The sequence below is a fragment of the Orcinus orca genome, chromosome 12 (genome assembly GCF_937001465.1).
Source record: "Orcinus orca chromosome 12, mOrcOrc1.1, whole genome shotgun sequence".
In the NCBI taxonomy this organism is placed as follows: domain Eukaryota; kingdom Metazoa; phylum Chordata; class Mammalia; order Artiodactyla; family Delphinidae; genus Orcinus; species Orcinus orca.
In genome coordinates, this window is record NC_064570.1 from 2,440,534 (window position 1) to 2,460,211 (window position 19,678).

General features: G+C 49.7%; 1 protein-coding gene across 3 annotated transcripts in view; it reads left to right on the forward strand.

The window, feature by feature from the left end:
* The window catches only part of RPS6KA2 (ribosomal protein S6 kinase A2), a 359,802-nt gene that overhangs the window by 54,872 nt on the left and 285,252 nt on the right, over positions 1–19,678 (forward strand). For 2 of the 3 annotated variants that reach the window (XR_007470469.1, XM_049695209.1), the window contains exon 3: positions 8,142–8,192. Coding sequence is in view for 2 of the 3 variants with exons in the window: in XM_049695209.1 (XP_049551166.1) it covers positions 8,142–8,192 (51 nt within the window). In the remaining variant the exon portion in view is untranslated. Of the gene's footprint in view, positions 1–8,141; positions 8,193–19,015; positions 19,129–19,678 lie in introns of those variants that run through there. The other variant, XM_033403996.2, reaches the window with a different exon arrangement.

Genomic DNA, 19,678 nt, shown 5'->3' on the forward strand with positions numbered 1-19,678 from the left:
CAAGGAGATGGGAAGACAGATCTCAAATCCACCTCCCCGGAGGCGAGGGGCTCGCGGCATTCACGGGGTAAAGCTGAGGTCTGGGGAGGAGGGGAAAGGTGACTGGAGAGAAGAAAAAGGTGAGGTCGTCAGGGCCCTGGGAAGGCCCACCTAACCCACAGGCTTCTCCCTGGGACGCATGGCAGCGTTGGCCTGCTCCGAGGGTGGAGTTTCCGGCGTCAGACGGTCACCGAGGGGACACTCGCGCATGCCCAGTTGGCGGGTCGTGGGTCCCAACCAGTCTTAACAAACTTGAGCTCGAACTGGGCACCGCTGACTCCAAGCTCCCGAAAAACCACTCAAGCAAACATCTTATCGCCTAGGCCACATGCCTCTTGGAGGACGTGCAAGATTTTGTGAAAACAGAGCAAGCTCGGTCGGGGAAGGCGGCTGACAGGTGTAGGGGATGTAACTGACTGCTCATCCGCGATTCCCTGGGAAGAGCCCGCCTCTGGAACCTCCCGGATCCGCCCCTCCTGTGTTCCGCCGTCTCGTGGCTCGCGGCTCAGCCCCCTCTCTGATCTGAGATGCCGTGTCCACACCTGGCTGCTCTGCCCTCTGACGGCAAGAAGGCTGCCCTTCGGTCCCTCCGTCGTTTGCAGCTGGGCCTGCCAGCCGACCACCTGCCCAACCCCAGGAGTGTGCGGGATCCCGGGAGTCGGGGAGTTAAGCAGGAACACACTCCAAGGACTGGAGAAGCCGCTCACATTATCTCAAATAATCCAAAAACGCACATCAATTTGTGGACAGTTAAGAATGAAATAGCTTCTAGTTTCTTTGGGAGAGTAGTTGATACCCAACTTGGTCCTAAATACCCTTGTTTCCAGGCTGGTGGGAGAGGTGGATCTTCTCCACACCCGGGCCCTCTGCCCTCAGTTTAATCCGTATACAGATACAGATTGGTCTTCGGAAGGCAGGGCCTTCTTAAATGGAGGCAGAGAGGAAGGAGCGAGACGGTTTGTGTTTCCATGAGAGGCGAGAGCTCTGCCCCACAGTCCTGCAATACTGTTTACTTAGACGGATTTCTAGTCCTCAAAGGCTGGGAGAGGAGCTTGATGTTCTAGTCGGATTCGATAATAAGTAGATAATAGTCTCTTTGTAGTAGCAAAACAACACAGGACATCCAAGCGGTTGTGATTTGGACAAGGTGGCCATGGGCCACGTGTGTTACTGAACGAGCAGTGGTTGCTTGGCGTAAGACATTTCAGAGTCAGAAAAACTGGGTTTGGTGACCATGGTGACCACGCAGGACTGACTTGCAAAGCAATGCTGTGGACGCCTGAGTGTTTTAGATAAGCATGTATTTTCTACAGGTGCAGAGAAAGGCCATAAACAGCACGTTAAGCGTGCATAAGACAATCCCAGTGGACTCTTCAATGTCTAGGATTGGCTTATATTTCAAATCTAATTACTACAATTGTTTAAATACTCAGTGGATATTTTGACCTAGTTCTCTTGCTATTCTGGGTTGACCCACAAAGGAATCCTCTGGCTTCCATGACTCTTTCGTCAGCTAGAGGTGCTGTAACAGATACCATGACTGGGCAGGTTAAACACCAGAAATGTATCTCCTTTCAGTTCTGGAGGCTGGATGTCCAAGATCAAGGTGTCAGCAGAGTTGGTTTCTTCTAAGACCTCTCTCCTTGCCTTGCAGATGTCTGGCATCACCCTGTGTCCCCATGTGGGCGTCCCTCTGTGGGTGGCTGTGCCCTAGTCTCGTTATATGTGATTAGGGCCACCCACATGACCTTATTTAATTTAATCACCTCTGTAAAGACCCCATCTCCCCACACGGTCACATTCTAAGGCGCTACGGGCTAGAGCTTCAAAATATGACTCTTTGAGGGAACACAACTCAGCCCACAATAGTTTGTATTTATAAATGATAGGTGTGTTTTAAATGGATCCCCTTTGAAACTTACTGTTTAAAAAACTTTTTGATATTTTTGAGGTTTATTCATGTTGATCATGTGCTTCTGTTGCATTCATTTTACGTGCTGTGTAGTATTTCATGGCATAAAAAATACCAGCTTATTTTTCTGTTCCGCTACCAAGGAGCCAAGTTAGATGACTTCCATTGTTTTGCTCTTCTAAGTGGTGCTCAGTGGAAAATCTTGTATGTCTCATGAACATACACTAGAATTTTTCTCCCTGGTCTAGAGACTTAAAAATGAAATTGTTGCACCACAAGGTACATGCATTTTCAAATTAACTTGGTATTGAAAAATTCCTCTGCAAAGTGGTTACTCATTTATTCTCCTTCTAGCAACGTTATGAGATTTCCTATTTCTCCAAGTACTCGCCAGCTGCCGTTGGATACAATTTGTCCCGCTCATGCTGTTTGTAGGAGTGAAGAAATTCTACTCCTAGATGAATACCCAGGGACTCAAACCCGGACATGCATGTTTATTCATATACACGCACGCTCATACATGTACATGCATGGTCATAGCAGCATTGTTCACAAAGGCCAAAAGGTGGCAACAGCCCGAGTGTCCGTCCACAGAGGAATGGATAAACAGACCATGGGGTGTACAAACAGTGGAATGAAGTAGTGGCACACGCTACAGTGTGGACGAGCCTCAGAAAGCTGATGCTAAATGAAAGAAGCCAGGCACAAAAAGCCACATATCGTCTTGTCAACCTTGGAGAGAACAAAGAACAAGTTTATTTAAGAAAAATGAGTTTACTTGGGAAGAGCAGAGGAACTGCAACCTGGGACAAGCAGGCTATGGTAAACCGTAGCCAAATCCAAAGAGACAAGGGGAAGATTGGCCTGTATTAGGTTTTAGGAGGCAACTGGGGAGGGTTGTTTCGAACCCAGGTTTACCAGGGAAGAGCCTGGAGTTCGAGGTTTGGCGGTGTCTCATTGGCTGCAAACAGGAGCTAGCGCCTTATCGTTGGGGCAGGGAGGAATCGGACCTTCCTTCTCTTCTTAAATCAGGAGATGAAATTCCTGGGTGAAAAGTGTCCTTCCTCGTCAAAGTGATTCTCATCTTCCTTCTTCCCGCTGGTGATGAAGGGCTGGTGTACAAGGGAGAGTTGCCCCTTCAGGACTCCCCAGCTCCATTTAAAATGAGGTTCCTTCATTTATTTTCACAGTCTGATTCCACTGATGTGAAATTTCCAGAGGGTACATCCGCAGAGACAGAGCGTAGACTGCTGGTTGCCAGGGCCTGGGTGCGGGCGGGGAGTGGGGAGGGACTGCCTAATGCGCACGGGGTTTTCTTCTGAAGTGATGAAACCATTTTGGAACTGGATAGTATAATGGTTACACAACACCATGGATGCACTAAATAACCACTGAATTATACATTTTAACTGCTTCATCTTATGTGAAATTCACCTCAATGTAGAAAAATTTAAAAAACCTAAACAGAGATTGCAGACCCTAGGGGTGGTCCAGCCCCCTGGGCCCCCTCTTTTAGCCCCCGTGGGTTCACCTCTCTTTGCTTCCTTCTTACAGCTCAGTTATTCATTGAGCCACTTTCTGTTCTGTTTTCCCTCATCTCCAAGTGTGCACAGTGACATAGTCCTCGGGTACCTTTATCTGCTTCTCACCGGAGGCAGATGACCTCTGAGCGGCTCTCCGTCCATTAATCGCGGGGCAGAGGGGAAGGAGCCGCAGCTGCCAGGAGGGGCACCCATTCCCATCCAGTCAGGGCTTGGCCTCCCCTGCAACTAGTGACAAAGCCCTTGGTTTGTTTTATCTAGAAAGGACACAGGTCACAGCCCAGAAACCAGCAAACGGCTGAAGAGGGCAGGTTTCTTGACTGACACCGGAACACACCTATTAACCCCTTAGAGCCCATGGAAACCCAGACACGGCCCACGGATCTCTGGAGCTTTGGGTCCCCAGGGAAGGGGGAGAGGAGGGTCTTTAAAGGAGAGGTGATGGAGAACAAGCCCTGCCTTCCCTACAGTTGGTCCGCGTGTGAAGGCAGCGCTCTGTTCCCGGGAGCCTCGGTAAGGCCTGAGGACAGAGGCCTGTCCGGCAGCAGGTGCCCAGGCAGGAGGTTCTCCCGGGCCGCGTCCTCTGCTGCCACCTCGTGGTGGACGACGCAGGCTGGGCGGGAGAAGCCACCACGATGAGCCAGGGTTATAGGACACGCGGACCCACAGACACCCCCAAAACAGCAGGCCCCGCTGCAGGGCTGTGTGTGGGGCAGGGGTGGATGTGGACACTGAAGCCACCGCCATGCAAAGACACTTAAGACTCAGTACGGCAGAGGAACGGTTTATCCAACAGGTTAAGTGAACTGTGTTGGTAATTTCTAAAGGGTTCCAAAACGACAGACCGTTGCATTGATTTGTAGCGTACTTGTTCATAACGAGTAGGATTTGGGTGGTGTCCAGCGCGGTCTTCGGGTCAAGCAGGCCTCAGTCCTGTGTACCAGTGTCTCTGGTGCCTCTGCTGTCTCTGCTTTGCTGTTCCACCTTCACAAGCCAGCAGGTGGAATAAAGGACCCTTAGATCTACTCAAGCCCCTGGATGCTGACTCCTCGGGGATCCCAGAACGGATGGCAGTGCTCGCAGACAAGGGCGGGCTGTCTTGGGGCCCCTGTCTACTACTCCACTTGGAGAGCCCCTTCATCTTCCTACAGCATCCCCGTGGCCAACACTGACTGAGGCTCCTGCATGCTGGGCGCCTAAAATGTACAGCTCGTTTCTCCCAGCTCCCCCAGACAGCAGGTGCTGCCTCATCTCAGCTTTGCAAATGAGGAAGCCGAGGCACAGAGGTTAAGTGACTCGCCTAGCGCCTGGTGCCCGGAAACACCCTCTGGTCTGCTGCTCCAGGGCCTGAGCCCCAGCCCCACGCAGCTGCATCTCCTGAACGTTCAGCAGTGCTGGCTGCTGGGCCGGGTGGCGGGGCCAGGCAGGAGGGTGAGCGCCAGCCTTCTCCAAGACCGGCAGCCGTCAACCGTGTGCACATTTGTTAATTAAAGACATCAGCAATACGCCAGCCAAGTCCTGGCTGGAGAGGACCGAGCTCTCCAAGAATCAGTCCCATGTACTAATTTCATTTAGGAAGTAAGAGCATATTCATTCTGTCAGCTGCTTGCCTAACTCAATGCGGCTTTGAGGACTGCACACGAAGTCTTCTAGTAAACAGGGAGTCGGGGAGCGGGCCAGACCCCTCTCGCATTGTGAAACTGGACTGTCAGCTTTATATACTTAAAGGCTGCTGTTAGAAGACCCACAAAGATCACATAAAGCTTTGTCATCCAGACGAGAAATTCCAAACACCGTGAGCACAGCAGCGCATGCCTCTCACGTGCCCCACGGCACACGACTGCTTCCTAGAGCTTTACGAAAATATTCAAGCCACGTTTTTTCCCAAAATGGTCATTGATCATTTGTTTAGAAATGTTTGGTATTTTATTTCAAACCAGTAAAACACAAAAATAATTGCTGGCCCAGGTTTGTTTCCCACAAACAAGGCTGACAAGTTTCCTCTTCACAGAATACGCCTGGAGTTCAGTCCACTTGTACGAAGGGTCTTACATCACCGCACTCTAGCTTTTGTTCCCTAGTGGAGCTAGCCGTGATGCTATTGAAATCACGCTAGACACATTTTGACGTGAACGAGGTGGCCGGGATGTGACAGGATGGGCTCTGGGGAAGAGGAAGAAGAGGAAGGAACATGGACTGCTTGAGAGTCAGGATTTCCCGCTGGGCCGATAGCAAACCCTGAGCCGGGGGTGTCGTCGGGAATTGTGCGCATCCTCGCCGTCCCACTGCCTTCTCTGTCTTCCAGCCCGCCTGCCACCTGCACGTGTGCTTCCGGGGAAGGAGGTGGGATCTGGAAAGGCACCCTGTGCTCTCCACCTCACCGGGGACTGCAGTAGTAAGGCCTGGGGCTTCACCGTTGGAGTTGAAAGAGCCCCTGCCCCCGTGCACCCACGTTTGAGTTTGGCTGACCGTGGAATGGAGGGGATGTCCGGGGGGCAGCGGGAGGAAGAGGACGGACCAACGGCGGGAGAGTGTGGCTGCGGAATGACTGGAGAATCATCATTTCTAAGTCATTCCTGATTTCCCCCGTTCAGTTCTCTAAACCTTATCTGCAAAGTGGGGAACTAGAAAAATGAGAACGAGGATTAGTGATCCTAAAGGAGGGAATATGCAGAATTTAGCAGCTTGTCTTTTTCAGGGAGAACCCCAAACCGTGAGTGCCCGTGTGCACAGTCCCTGGGTTCTGGGATGGCCGGGGTCAGGGTGCACCCCGCATGAGAAGGCGGTCCTTGGGGCTTGGTCGTGGGGTAAGGTAATGGGTGGCTGCATGGTGTTGTGGTGCTCTGGGGACCCGCATTTCTTGCTGTGAGGCATTCATTTGTAAACACGTCACTTACGTGGTGTCAGGGCTCCACCCTTTTTCAAGTTGCAGAAACCAGATCAAACTGGCTTAAGCAAAACTGTCAGTTTATCAGCTCCTGTCATTGAAGAGACGGCTTCTGGCAGGTTTGAATCCAGAGGTTTTGAAACTGTCAGTAGGACGCTGACGTTCTCTCCATCTTTGATTCCAGGCCCATTTCCTAGGTAACAAACTCCAGGCTCAGAGCATCTGCATAGTGGCCACCAGTGGCTCCAGCCTGGGCGGGCCTTCCCTGCTGTGGGTTTCATGCCTGTCTCTGAGCCAGCACTGCACCCAAGCATGACGGGGCCTGACTCACACCCCCGCCAGGGGTGGGTGATTGTGGTGGGGTCGCTTTCACTGGACCGCGTGGGGTTTCCTTCCCACAGAAGGAAAGGTAGCTTTTGCTGAGGAGGGAGAAGCACTGTGGGTGGAAAGACCATAGACGTTGGCCCTATGTGCCCCGTGCGGTGCAAGCTGGTAAAGGAGCTGCAAAAACAAGCAGCAAATCACGTAGAAGGAAACGTGTTCCTGCCGTTTAACGGTCACCGTCCAGCTGGGGGACATAAAGCCAGGACAGAAGAGCAGGGGCCGGGCTCGCAGCCTTGTCTGCACTGAGCTGCACCTGGAGGTGTTACAGGGACCGGTGGGCCAGGATTCTGTCCCCAGACGCGCTGGGTTATTGGATCTGGGAGTTTGTTTCTAACGTGCATCCAATGTGGAGAACCAGGAATGTAAAGAAATGAAAGCCCTTGCAGGTAACTGTCCTCTGTCAGTGGTGTTGGGACACAGAGGCGGTGTCACCCTTGCAGGGTGAACTTGGGATGGTAGTGACCGCTGTGCAGATTTCTCTCTCGGTGGAGTCCCCCCAGGGCCCCCATTCTCGCCTGTTCGGCAGGAGCGTGTCCCGAAGTCATGCGGGGATTCGGCCCCTCTGTCTTCTGACCCTTGAGCCACCATTATTAGTCAGGGGTGAAAGAGATTAACTTAAATGTGGCCCCTTTCTCCATCTTGTGTTTTAGTGGGTTTGAGCCCAGGAACAGAGACCAGAGGAGAAATGAGGAATAACGCAGAAAATGAAAATTGCACATCCACAAGGTTGTGTGTGCAGAAGTGGGCAGAGGTGTGATTTCTGTTGTCCAGACCCTAAAGTCACATTCCTAAGTAAAATCTTCAGGTTATTTCAAACTTTGATTCCAGCCAAAGACAGGCTTGGGAAGAGGAAGAGTGTCCTCGACGTGTGTGTCTCCAGGCTGAACCCCGGTGACCGAACATGTTTGGAATTTTAATTAGGCGTCCCTTAGCCTGTTTACAGATTAGAATTCTTCTGCCCTGTAGCTGGAATGAACACCTTCTGTAGGATGGAGGGCCTTGAAGTCACCTTAAGACGTTAGCCCAGCCCCTGGTGATAAGCACAGCTCCTTAGTCAAATGCTGTGCGTTTGGAGATTAACAAGTGACTTTTTTTTTTCTGGTTGCGTTTTGAGGTTGGTGATGGGAACATCACTTCCTTTGGCTGAATCGTAAAAGTTGCACAAAAGGTTGCCAGTTCCCTTCTTTCAGTGTTTACTGAAGGGCTTCCTGAAAGCTAGTGAAACTCCTCAAATTACTGAAAATCATGTGGAGATTTATGTTTAGAGGCAGAAAACTGCCAGGCTTGGTGAGTGTCCGTGTAACTGTCCTCACTAAGGAGCTACCGTCAACGAGGCCCTGTGACTGAAAGGAATTTTCTTCACTTTCTGCTCCCACAGGGCAAGTGTGACCCAACCTCGCTTGAGACAAAGGCAGCCCCGTCAGCCGAGGTAAGTAGCGCTCACGTTGGCCTATCTTCCTGCGTGCGAATGTCAGTTACGTTTTTTAGTTAACGCGGAGCCCTCTTCAGTTTTCTTCGGCTATTTCACGCTGCCCGAAGTCCAGCAGAGCCAGCTGTGGTGCGCTTTCAGAAGAGCACAGCCCTGACGGTACAATTTAAATTCTTTGATGTTCTGCGTGAAACACAGAAACGCGAGTTGTGTAATAACGTCTTTGTACGGCAGGGGTCTGCCTTGTGCGTCAAACTGGGAAAGTCATCCTGCTTTCCCAGGAGGACTGAGAGTTTTATTCTGAGTCTGTGGGCCATTGGGGGTATCGTAGATGTGATTTTATGTGCAGCCATTCTTTTAAAACTCTATTACGTGCCTTCACAATACGCTGGCGTTAAAAGCAGCAAGTGAGATATCAAAGCAAGGCAGGGCTGGGATGCCGGGTGTCGCATGCCGTCTGCCTGGGGATGGGTGGGCTGGCGGCCGGCCAGCTTCAGGATCCTACTGCGTGCGTGTTGAGGGTCCATCAGAAGCTTTTGTAGGATTAGGCCTAAAACGAATTGTTTTAGATGGAGGTAGATTTCTCGTAGTATTTCAAGCAGCTATCTGGTTCGAATACTCACATTATAAGTAAGGAATTTTATGAGGCAGTTTTCTGGGTGTTTTGTTTCCCCAGCTCCCATGATCCCAGCAATAGTAATGCTACGTGTACTAGCAAAGCCGAGGCACCTGTAGTTGTCGGGGCTGCAGATTCCCCGCAGGCACGGCAGGTGCGATGGGCCCGTTCCCTGTAGCTACCAAACAGGTCACAGAAGCCAGGGTTCAGGTCAGGCTTATTTAATCTACGTGATTGCGTCAGACTATGTTCTGTTCCTCCTAGACAGAAAGACTCCTGGTTTTCGGCATATTGGCACCTTTCTAATAGTCCTGTTTCACCAGCCTTGTCAAGGTGGTGGGCCACCTGGAACCCGTGCAGGTCGGGAGCTGCTCCAAGAAGTGACGGCTTCTCAGCAACTCACCGTGGGTCTGGGGTCCCCAGGGGCTGTGCGGAGCCCCAGTAGTTCCAGGACCTGTATTCCTGGAGCAAAGGAAGCTGGGGCTGTGAGTGGCCGAGCTTGCATTTGGTTGCCGGTATGCGTGCAAACAATGCTTATCACCGAATGCCAGGGTTTTACTTTTTACACGCTTGGGCTTTTCCTCTCTGGGTCTGACTGTATTTTTATCAACAGCCCAACTTGGTTGAAAAAAGGTCCTCGCTGCTGTCAGCCTGTATGAGTTAGATTTCCTTATTAGACGTAAAAATTGTGTCCGTGGAATTAAAAATTAATGATTTTTTTACATGGCTATATAAAATCAAGGTGGTTCTAATTATTTTAGCTAAGTGACTAGACAGATGTCAGGACTGTTTTGAACTGCGTCCTAATTTTAGTAAACTCAGGAAGCAAAGTGAGTTGTGGCACGACATTGACCTTTTGTACTTTTCTCATGACCTTTTCTAGGTCTAGTTTATAACCTGTTCAAGGAAAGAATAATTAAGCTCTAGCTGGTGATTCTTAGTAAAATTTCATTTGGCTTCATATGGAAGCACACAGATGTGGGAGGGACTGTGTGTCTGTTGGAAAAGTCAAGTCTCATCGTATGATCCCCGTGTAGCCCAGCCACAGCGGACAGGAGTGGCGTTTCAGGAGGAGCACGTTGCTCTTTTCTTGGTCGTAGAAATGAACGTAGGCAAATAAAAGGAGTCTGGTGGGTGATGGACTGGCTACTGGGGTGGGATAGCGATGCGGGGCCCTTGGGCATCATTTCCTCTGCAATCGATGGCCAGGCCTACAAGGTGTGACCTGTAAGAGCCACGGTCGGACTGCAAAGCTTTTCAGGGAGGGTGGTTGTTTCCATCAGGCCTGGATCACATCCTAGTCGAGGCTTCTGGGAGCCCGGGAGCAGCTGCTGGGGGTGGCCTGCTCCCGTCTAGGACTCTTAGCCCTCCAGTGGGTGAAAATGCTTGGCCGTGTTTTCAGATCCACCTTGAATATGATGAGTAGGAGTCCCTTCTTATATTGAGGATGAAACCCACGAATCAGGCCTGGGAGCACCTGAAAGTGTGGAAAAGGTCCTAGGACAGCCATGGATCACAGCAGTTTTCCTTTCCCTCTCTCCCTCCCCCTCTCTTTTCATATGTATTTTTAATAAGACTTTGCAAAACTGTGTTGAACAGATCGTTACACCAACTGAGAGTATTAGAGGGGCTCCTGTTTAAAATCCTAACACAGATTTAGCTGCTGGGGTGTGAGCACGTGCTACTTACAACTTTGATAGGAAACACAATGATATTTTACCAGGAATGTCGTGGAAGATGGTGATTGGCGGACACAGCGATTAGTCATTTGCCTCTTTCACGTGATAACCCCCCCCCCCCGCCTCCTGTTTAACAGCGAATTGAATTTCCTCTTTCTCTATTATGGTTTCACTCTTTATTTGATTTTATAAGAAGAAATTTAAAAAGGAGACAGAGGAGGTTAAAATTCCAAGGGGAGGACATTTCTTTGCCCAAGCACTCACCCTGCACAGGACAGAAGGGTGGCTTCTTTAGAGCAGCTTCTGCCCCTGTAAGTGTGGTTTTGGTCTTTTCCCTCTTTTTCCTCTTTTTTTTTTTTTTTTTTTACTGCTGTGGAATGAACACACATGCCCTTTTTCGAGAGTGGATTGTTCAGTGAGCTATTGATTGGGCGGAACTTTATAAGAAAGAAAAAGCAATTGTTCCCTCAGTTTCCTGCTGTTTGGAGCAGAGGAATGAGGCCAGTCCTGGTCATTACTGTGCAGGACTTGAGGCCAGACTGCAGGTTTACCAGGGGAGACGAGGACAGACATACAGTCTTGCACGAAGATGAAAAGCAAGACCAAGGCTGTGCCCGGTTGTGAGGTCAGGCCCTGTGCCCCACACGCACCTGTCCACCGCCTGCCTGACATCAGGGTGTGTGTGTGTTTGTGTTGTGCCTGTTTGGTGTTTTTTTTAAAATATAAATTTATTTATTTACTTGTTTTTTATTTTTGACTGCGTTGGGTCTTCGTTGCTGCGCACGGGCTTCCTCTAGTTGCGGCGAGCGGGGGCTACTCTTTGTTGCGGTGCACGGGCTTCTTATTGCGGTGGCTTCTCTTGTTGCGGAGCACGGGCTCTAGGCACGCGGGCCTCTTCAGTAGTTGTGGCTCGCGGGCTCTAGAGCCCAGGCTCAGTAGTTGTGGTGCACGGGCTTAGTTGCTCTGCGGCACGTGGGATCTTCCCGGGCCAGGGATCAAACCCATGTCCCCTTCATTGGCAGGCGGATTCTTAACCACTGTGCCACCAGAGAAGCCCTGATGTTTTAATTCCTAATAATTTCTGAAACAATCCATTCTTTTGCCAGATACCTCAGTATGCAACTAAATAAGGTGGTGACTCAAACTTAACCCTTTGAAAAGAAACTTAGTTAAAACTCTGCTGGTGTGCGTGGAACATGGTGGCCACTCAATAAATATTGGTGGAATATTAACCCGGCCTCGCCTCTTTTCCGGAATTCCTGGCGAGTGGAGGCCCGGCTGAGACACTCCTGTATGACAGACAGTCCCCAGCTGCGTCACAAAGGAGCTTTCAGTTTCGCAGTTTGGAAGGGGAGCATGAGCTGCCTTCTCTTTTGCCTTGTAATGGCCATGCCTTAAGCTGCTCATCCGGGACCATATTGATCCTCTGAGGATGTGGAGCCCTGGAATAAGGGTGATTTTTCTGTTTTACTGCGTCTTTTTCATCAGATCTTTTCTTGCCTCTGCCCTGAATCCTGAAGCGTATGAATTGATGCTCACAGGTGCACTCTGCGTGTTGGTAGTGTTGATGAGGTGACGGTGATGGGTGACATTAACAGATGTGTGAAGCAGAGGGAATCAAAGGTAGGAATCTGGGTTTTCAGTCTGTTTTCAGGGACAGAAGTTCTACCATGGAGCTGAGCTGCCTCCACCTCCACTAACTCAGCTCCGGGTTAAGGCTCTTCCCGCGTTCAGGCCACAGTGGGTGTGTGGACGTCTGTGCAGGGCAGGGGTTACATTGCCCCCCCCCCCGCCCCATCGCAGACCTGGGGCAGGTAAACGAAGGCACATCAGGACTGCAGTGTCACAAGGATGGGTGCAGACATCTCCACGGGGCAGGTGGGGCACCAAGGGACGGTTCCAGAGCAGTGGTGGTAGCAGAGGAGATGCCTACAACTAAAAAGAAGCACAATGCAACCTCTGCGCTTTTTTTCATTCCCTCCTTGAACAGTCACGAAAGAGACAAATACAGTCTCATTCCTATATTTCTGTAGTTGTAGGACGATCTCTCCCAGTCTGCATGTAGCCCTTCAGTGGAAACTAGCTAAGTATTCAGAGGCACATGTGGAGCTAGGAATATCCTTTGATCGAGGTCATACTTTTAAATTTCCTTTGGGGATACCTGGGGAAAAAACTAAACATTAATTTTAGGGCAAAACTCACCCCAAATTTTAACGTATTCAGCTACAACTTACTTCCCATCCCCCAACCAAAACTGACAAGATTTACAGGCCAAAAAATCCCAGAATTCCTAAGCCTGTTCATTATGTTCTAGGATCCCAGGTGATCCTTTTTTCTTCCTCATGCTTTTCTATAATTTCCAAAGAAATCTAAACTACTAATGCAATAATCATATCTTAAGAAATAATTAGCCAAGACTCAAGTCATCCTAAAAATATTAAAATAACTGTAATCATTGGGTGATGATTATATTACAGATGTCTGGGATTTAATAACAGATGGCTAACACTAATAGCTTACATAATTTCACCAACTGAAGGGGAAGTTTAGTGGCATTTAGTGACAAATGGCATGAAAAAAAGTAGTCAGTTCATTAATTGACAAGTCATTGCGATTTGCTCTGCAGCATAAGAGTTGTCACCATAATTATACACCCAAGCAACCCAAAGGGTTTGAGATTTCTGCTTGACATTTGCAGTTCACCTTGTAAATGTCTCAGTCATAATCAGGGCTGTAATGACATTGCCCTGTGGCGAATCAGAGAAGGAGGAAGTGCTCTGCTTATTTCTAACGGCATTAGGACTGTGCCGTCGTGAAGGCCAGCACCTCACTTCCTACTCACTCCCTCCACTCATCAGAGCTGTGTACCTACCATCGGTCAGGCAGCTTCGCGGGGTCACTGTTTCCTTACTGTTGTTACTGCTCGTACAGACGAGGGACTGGAGGTCAGTACAACCAAAAGGTGATGCTTAGTCTTGTGTCTTTCGAACAAGCAGGAAGCTTTTCAGTTCTCTCTTCTAAATGCCAGCTCGCCATCTTACACCTGGTACTGCAGTTTAGGGTAGCATTTTCTAAATCATGGTCTCATGGGGGAAAAAAGAGCCATGGGAAATCATAGCTATCTTTTATAATCTCCTAAAAGTTAAACAAAGCTACTATTGTTTTATCACAAGTTGGCCTTGTATGAGGCTCTATACTAGTGTGCACCCGGCCTGTCGATCAGCTACAGATGCAGTGACTCCAGGGGGGATTAAAAATGTCAGAGTGGAGGGGCTTCCCTGGTGGCGCAGTGGTTGAGAATCCTCCTGCCAGTTCAGGGGACGTGGGTTCGAGCCCTGGTCCGGGAAGATCCCACATGCTGCGGAGCAACGAAGCCCATGCACCACAACTACTGCGCCTGTGCTCTAGAGCCCTTGAGCCACAACTATTGAATCCCGTGAGCCACAACTACTGAAGCCCATGTGCCTAGAGGCTGTGTTCCGCAACAAGAGAAGCCACCACCATGAGAAGCCCGTGCACTGCAGTGAAGAGTAGCCCCGCGCACCACAACTAGAGAAAGCCTGCGCACAGAAACAAAGACCCAACGCAGCCAAAAATAAATAAATAAATTTATTAAAAAAAAAAAATGTCAGAGTGGGGAGCTGCTTGGCCGGCCAGCCGTACCTGACGCACCTGCGGAACAGCAGCCAGCAGTGGCCCCGGCGACGCCCGGGAGCTTTCCCCAGCCCTTGGTTTTCTGTGGAGCATAGCCTGGGAAACACAACTTACTGGGCTAGAGATGCCCCAGGCCTTAACGATGTCAACACCCGCGACTGGTTCAACAGAAAGAGCTCTCCATACTCCTTTCTCGGAGGCATAACGTCGCCCTAGTCCTGTGGTGCTTCTCATATGATTTTACTCGGGGATGCTTCCCTTCCACAGCACACAGCGACCGTTCTTCATACCGTTCGTTACAGCACTGGCTTTGGCCAGCAGTGTGGTCACGTTGTAGGATGAGAAGAGGACCAGACCGGAAGCTCACGGACCTGGGGCGCAGTCCTACCCTCGCCCCCCTCGGCCACTTGGTACATATGACTTCGGTTAGAGGCCAGGTCACCTGGCTGGGTGGCTGTGAAAGGATGGAGCTGAACAGGAGATAAACTGTCAGATCTTCTAAGTACTTAGTTTTTCTTCCATATATATATTTATACATATACATAAACACACACAGATATACTCTCTCTATAAATATATAAATGTGTAGTATACAAATGATACGTTCACAAACATGTAGATATATTTGTTGCTTGTGGTCTCCAGATTCTTTTCACAAACGTTCCGCTCGCGTTATTAGAAGTTGCTCATGCGTCATCAAGCGTTTCCACTGCACTTTTGAGAGTATTGACCCTCCAGCTCCGGTGCTTGGGGAGGCTCACGGCCCTGACTCGAGCGGGTGGTAAAAGGCCAGCATCCCGCCGCCCCCGGTCCTGCACACCTGCTGGCGGTGGGCTGACCGGGCTGACCAGCCTTCCCGTCGGGACGTCCCCGCGTGTCGGCTTCGCCCCTTCCCACCCGCAGCCCTCTCTGTCTGCCTGTGACCTACTCCGGTGGCTTCAATCTCACCACAGCCGCTCTTATGAGAAGGGAAATGTGCTCCGTGTTGCTAGATCCCCTGCATGACCTCCTGGTACGTTTCCAGCTTGATCTTCCAGCAGCGGCGGTAGCGTGGACCACACTCCCTCTTGGGAACTCCCGCTCCCTTTAGCGGTGGTGGGTCAGGCCCCTGGCTTCCCCTTGCCTTGTGGTTCTTCCTTGTGGGCCCTCTCCTTTGGGTCCCTTTCTTCCACCCATCCCTGAAGCGTACCTAAACCCCAATGTGCTCTCAGCTCCCGTGCGCCAGGAGGGCCGTCTATACCCCTCCCCCACTGGGGGTCACCAGCCCCTGAGCAGTGATCCCCAAAGTGCGGGTGTGACCACATGCTCGGTATTAAGACACTGACAGCAGCCCTGGTGTCCGCAGACTCCACACGTGTCCCTTCCATTTAGAACTCTGCGTGCTTTCCACTCTTTCTAGCTAAACAGTAAGAATCCTAAAATGAATGATCTTAGAGGAGTTCTTGAAAAGCATTATGTGTGATATAATCAGTATTGGATGGTGGACGTGTGGACAAAAACCGAATCACGAGGTCGTAAATTTGAGGCAAAATCTTTAAAGGACTACTTGATATTTTGCTCTTTCTCAAAATAAAAGGACATTTGTTTCTCTTGCTTTGTTGATTTCTTTGGTTTTTATTATTTATTTTTTGTTTTCCTTTAATTTGTTTAACAAACCCTTGTATAATACTTTTATGTCCCAGGCACTGCTCTAAGCACCTTACAGACATTAACTCTTTAATGCTCATATCCATATGAAGTAGTCACCGTGATCGTTACTGTCCCCGTTTTACAGGTGGGAACACTGAGGCAGTTACTGCTCAGGGTCGCACAGCCGAGGGTGGAGCTGAGACTTGAACCTGAGCTCTGTGGCTTTAGGGTCTTAGCCCAGTGATGGTGCTAAGTTGTAGACATTTGCCAAAATCAAAGACGGTTTTCTCCTGTGATTTCTTTTGTGGAAGTAAATAACATTTTTACATTCTCTTCATATAACCCTTTGATGACTCAAAAACAATTTGAAATTACTCTTAGCCTCCACTTTTTCCATGCTAACCAAACGACATCAAGCAGGGTTCAGCTAAGCCTGGAAGTCAGAAACTCTGAGGCAAGAAATCGGGCTCCTCCTAGATCCTGCTCTTTGCTCCAGGACCTCTAAGTCAGCGGGTCCCCAATTTTTTTTTTTTTTTTTAGTATGAGACTCCTTGTTTAAAATAAAAACAACAATAGTAAATCACAGGCCGCCCACCCACATCACAGTGGTTGCGTTTTTGTTATCCATGCATTGAGCAAAGCTGCATGAATCCTTCAGTGCCTCTAAATGAAATGAATTGATTCATCGTGGTGTTCATACTTGCAAGCTATACCACGTGTACATTTATTTTTTATTTTATTTTTTAAAGGGTTTCAAATGCTTGGCTTTTTAAAAATTTATTTATTTATTTATTTATTTTTGGCTGTGTTGGGTCTTCATCTCTGTGTGAGGGCTTTCTCCAGTTGTGGCAAGCGGGGGCCACTCTTCATCGCGGTACGCGGGCCTCTCACTGCTGTGGCCTCTCCCATTGCGGAGCACAGGCTCCAGACGCGCAGGCTCAGCGGCCATGGCTCACAGGCCCAGTTGCTCCGCGGCATGTGGGATCTTCCCGGACCAGGGCTCGAACCCGTGTCCCCTGATTTGCAGGCAGATTCCCAACCACTGTGCCACCAGGGAAGCCCATGCCCTTTTAACGTCACTTGCACTCCTGATCCCAGCTGTGAGGACTCAGCCACGTGGTCCCATCCTAACCAACCCGCCTGCATCCTGGGCCTGGGAAGAGGAAAGACGTGGTGAACACGTGGGGTGGCTTTGGACACTACAGCTCTGAGATGTCTGTCTGATCCCTTGGGGGCCCAGAGAAGTGGAATTCTAGGTTTTGTGAAGGAAGCCACGGCCTGATGCTTTGAAGTTGACATTATGGTGTCATGGAAACACAAGATGGGTGCTGTTTAGAGTGGGGATGGTGGTTCATTTCCCGGGCTGGATCGTGCCAGCATTTTTGATTCGGCTGCTGGAGGGCAGATGCCCAGTCTGATAGCGGTTCCTTTCAAGCAGGGACCAGAAAACAGTGGTAGCTGTTTTTCAAAATAATTTCTTTTAAAAATGTATTTGGAAGATGAGTAAGCCAAGATTGTCATGACAATTTTCTGTGGCATAAAATAAAAGGCAATTTCTTGCTATAGTCACCATGGCAACATTCAGTTCACATACTTACACATACCTGCCGTTAAATTCCATCGGTAGTGAAGGGTTTCTATTGCAAAGCCACTAGATCCGACATGACCGTGGCTTAGCCAGAGACCCAAGACCCCATCTTTTTGCTAATGCATTTTCCAAAGGACTAAGCCCGAGATAATTACCTTTTAATTCCTGTGGAAGTTTGAATTGAACTGCAGTTAGGATAGTGTTACAAAGAGTCTGATAATTTTAGGTCGGGGTTGTTCAGACAGACAGATACAACGTTTACTTGGATAAATGTGTGTTAATCAATTCTCCTATTCAGGAAAAAGAACGTATAGAATATGTGCTCCAGAAGCAATGGAATGAATGATAAGTTGTTTTGGAAGAACAAATTTCCTAGAATAGCAACCACTTGAGAAACAACAACTGTACTTCAGCCATTTTCATTTGATTGGAAAGATGTGTTTAACATATTAAAGGACGAGATGAGCAGGGCTGTGCACTGCCCTAAATCTGGGCCATTTCTGTCCATTTCAGTCTTGAATATCCTCTTTATCTTCAATTCCTTCTTTTCAGGCCCTGTCATTTTATACCAATATATTTTTACACCCACACCCTTAACCATGACTTGTATTATCCGTCACCTAAAAAGCTGATTGTTAGTTGGTAGTTTTTTCATATTTCATGTTTAGGTCTTCAGAGGAGGAGCCTGTTTATGTATTAAAAAGAAGCTTAAAAAAGGAAACTCTCAACCAGCAAAGGTCCACCTCTGAGCTGCTGCTCTCCTCTCAGAGGTTGCTTTGATGCTACACCTTGCGTGCTTCTGGCTGTACCGAGACACAGCTTGACGCACAGCCATACAGGGCTGATCGTTCTGGAGGAAACATAGGGATTCAGTTTTCACAGGGAAGGCAAAGCAGACTTTTTTGTTACCCACATGGGACATACTCCAAGTTGGCCTGCAGTAGATGGAGAGAAAAAGTGCATGTGCATGGGAGAGCGTGCACCTGTGCACGTGTGTGCATGTGTGCATGTGTGAGTGTTGTGTGCGTGCGTGTGCAGGTGTGTGTGTGCATGTGTGAGTGTGTTTGTCTAGGCGTCCATGTGGAAGGATTACTTAAAGGACTAATAACACCGGATAACGCAAACCTTGCACATCAGTGCGCATTAGTTGACCCGGCGCCACCTGAAAAAACAAGCCACCGTGTTTCATTTTGCCCCCTCCTCTATCTGTCTCCTTCTCTCAGTGCCTGGGGGTGCCTTTCGCGCGCCGGCAGGTGGCAGGTGTGCTGCGGCGAGGGGCTCACAGCCCGCCCCTCGTGGCGTCTCTGAAAATTTCCCAGTTTTGAACACTTGACTCGGTCCACGTGGACTCCGGCTTCGGCGATTCGGCCGGAGGCCGGGTACACCTGTTGAGGCTGCGAGCGCTGCGCGTTAACTCTGCGAGGAGACGGACGCGGGCAGCCTGGGGGCTGGTTCTCCGCTCCTTCCCCGCCGGTGGGCGCGCAGGCCGTCTGGGCTGCGGCCAGAGCACGTGCGTCCCGCCGCCAGAGCCCTGCCAGCCCCGCGGACGTCCTCTGCTGGGGGAGGGGAGGGGCGAGGACGGGTCGGGGGGAGGGCGGGGGGCGTGGTCCTGGGCGGCGGCCGGGATGCAGGATGGGAGGAGGCGGCGATGCGGGATGCGGGACGCGCGATGGCTCAGACCAGCCCAGCAGCTCCTGGGCCTGCGGACGGAGGGGACGGAGGATGATCGGCCTGCCGCGCAAGAAGCTGCAGAAACTGTTTCTCAGAAAGGTAGGGCGAGCCCTCGCACTAGAGCTGGGGTCCGGGGAAGTTTTGACGGTTTTTATTTTCTGCTGGGAAACTGATAATGTGACAGAGATCTTGGCAGGTGAAGGGCAAGTTCGAAAGTTGTTTTCTGGGACAGAGTGAAATTCTGTGTGTCCTTAAATGTGAAAGGGTCATAGGTCACAGATGGAGGCAAAGAGCAGGTCAGCAGCTGGGGTGAAGGCGGTCGCCCTCTTTTTGAGGTTGTGTTACAGCCCGAATGGATTTAATCTTATGCTCTCGTGTGCTTTCACAGTCGAGGGGAACCGGGGCCACTCAGTCATTTTCCTGCAATTTTAGAAGCGAAGGGGAGAAAATGTGACAAAGTTGATGTTTATTGAAGCTGTTACTAAAAGGTAAAGTTACTGAAAGGTGAAGAGAATCAGATTTAGAAGTTTGCCCTTAAAAACATTTTTTTTGCCTTTTTTAGAACCTTTTTATTGTAGAAAAATACACATAACATAAAATTTACCATTTTAGCCACTTTCAGTGGCATTAAGTACATTCACATTGTTGT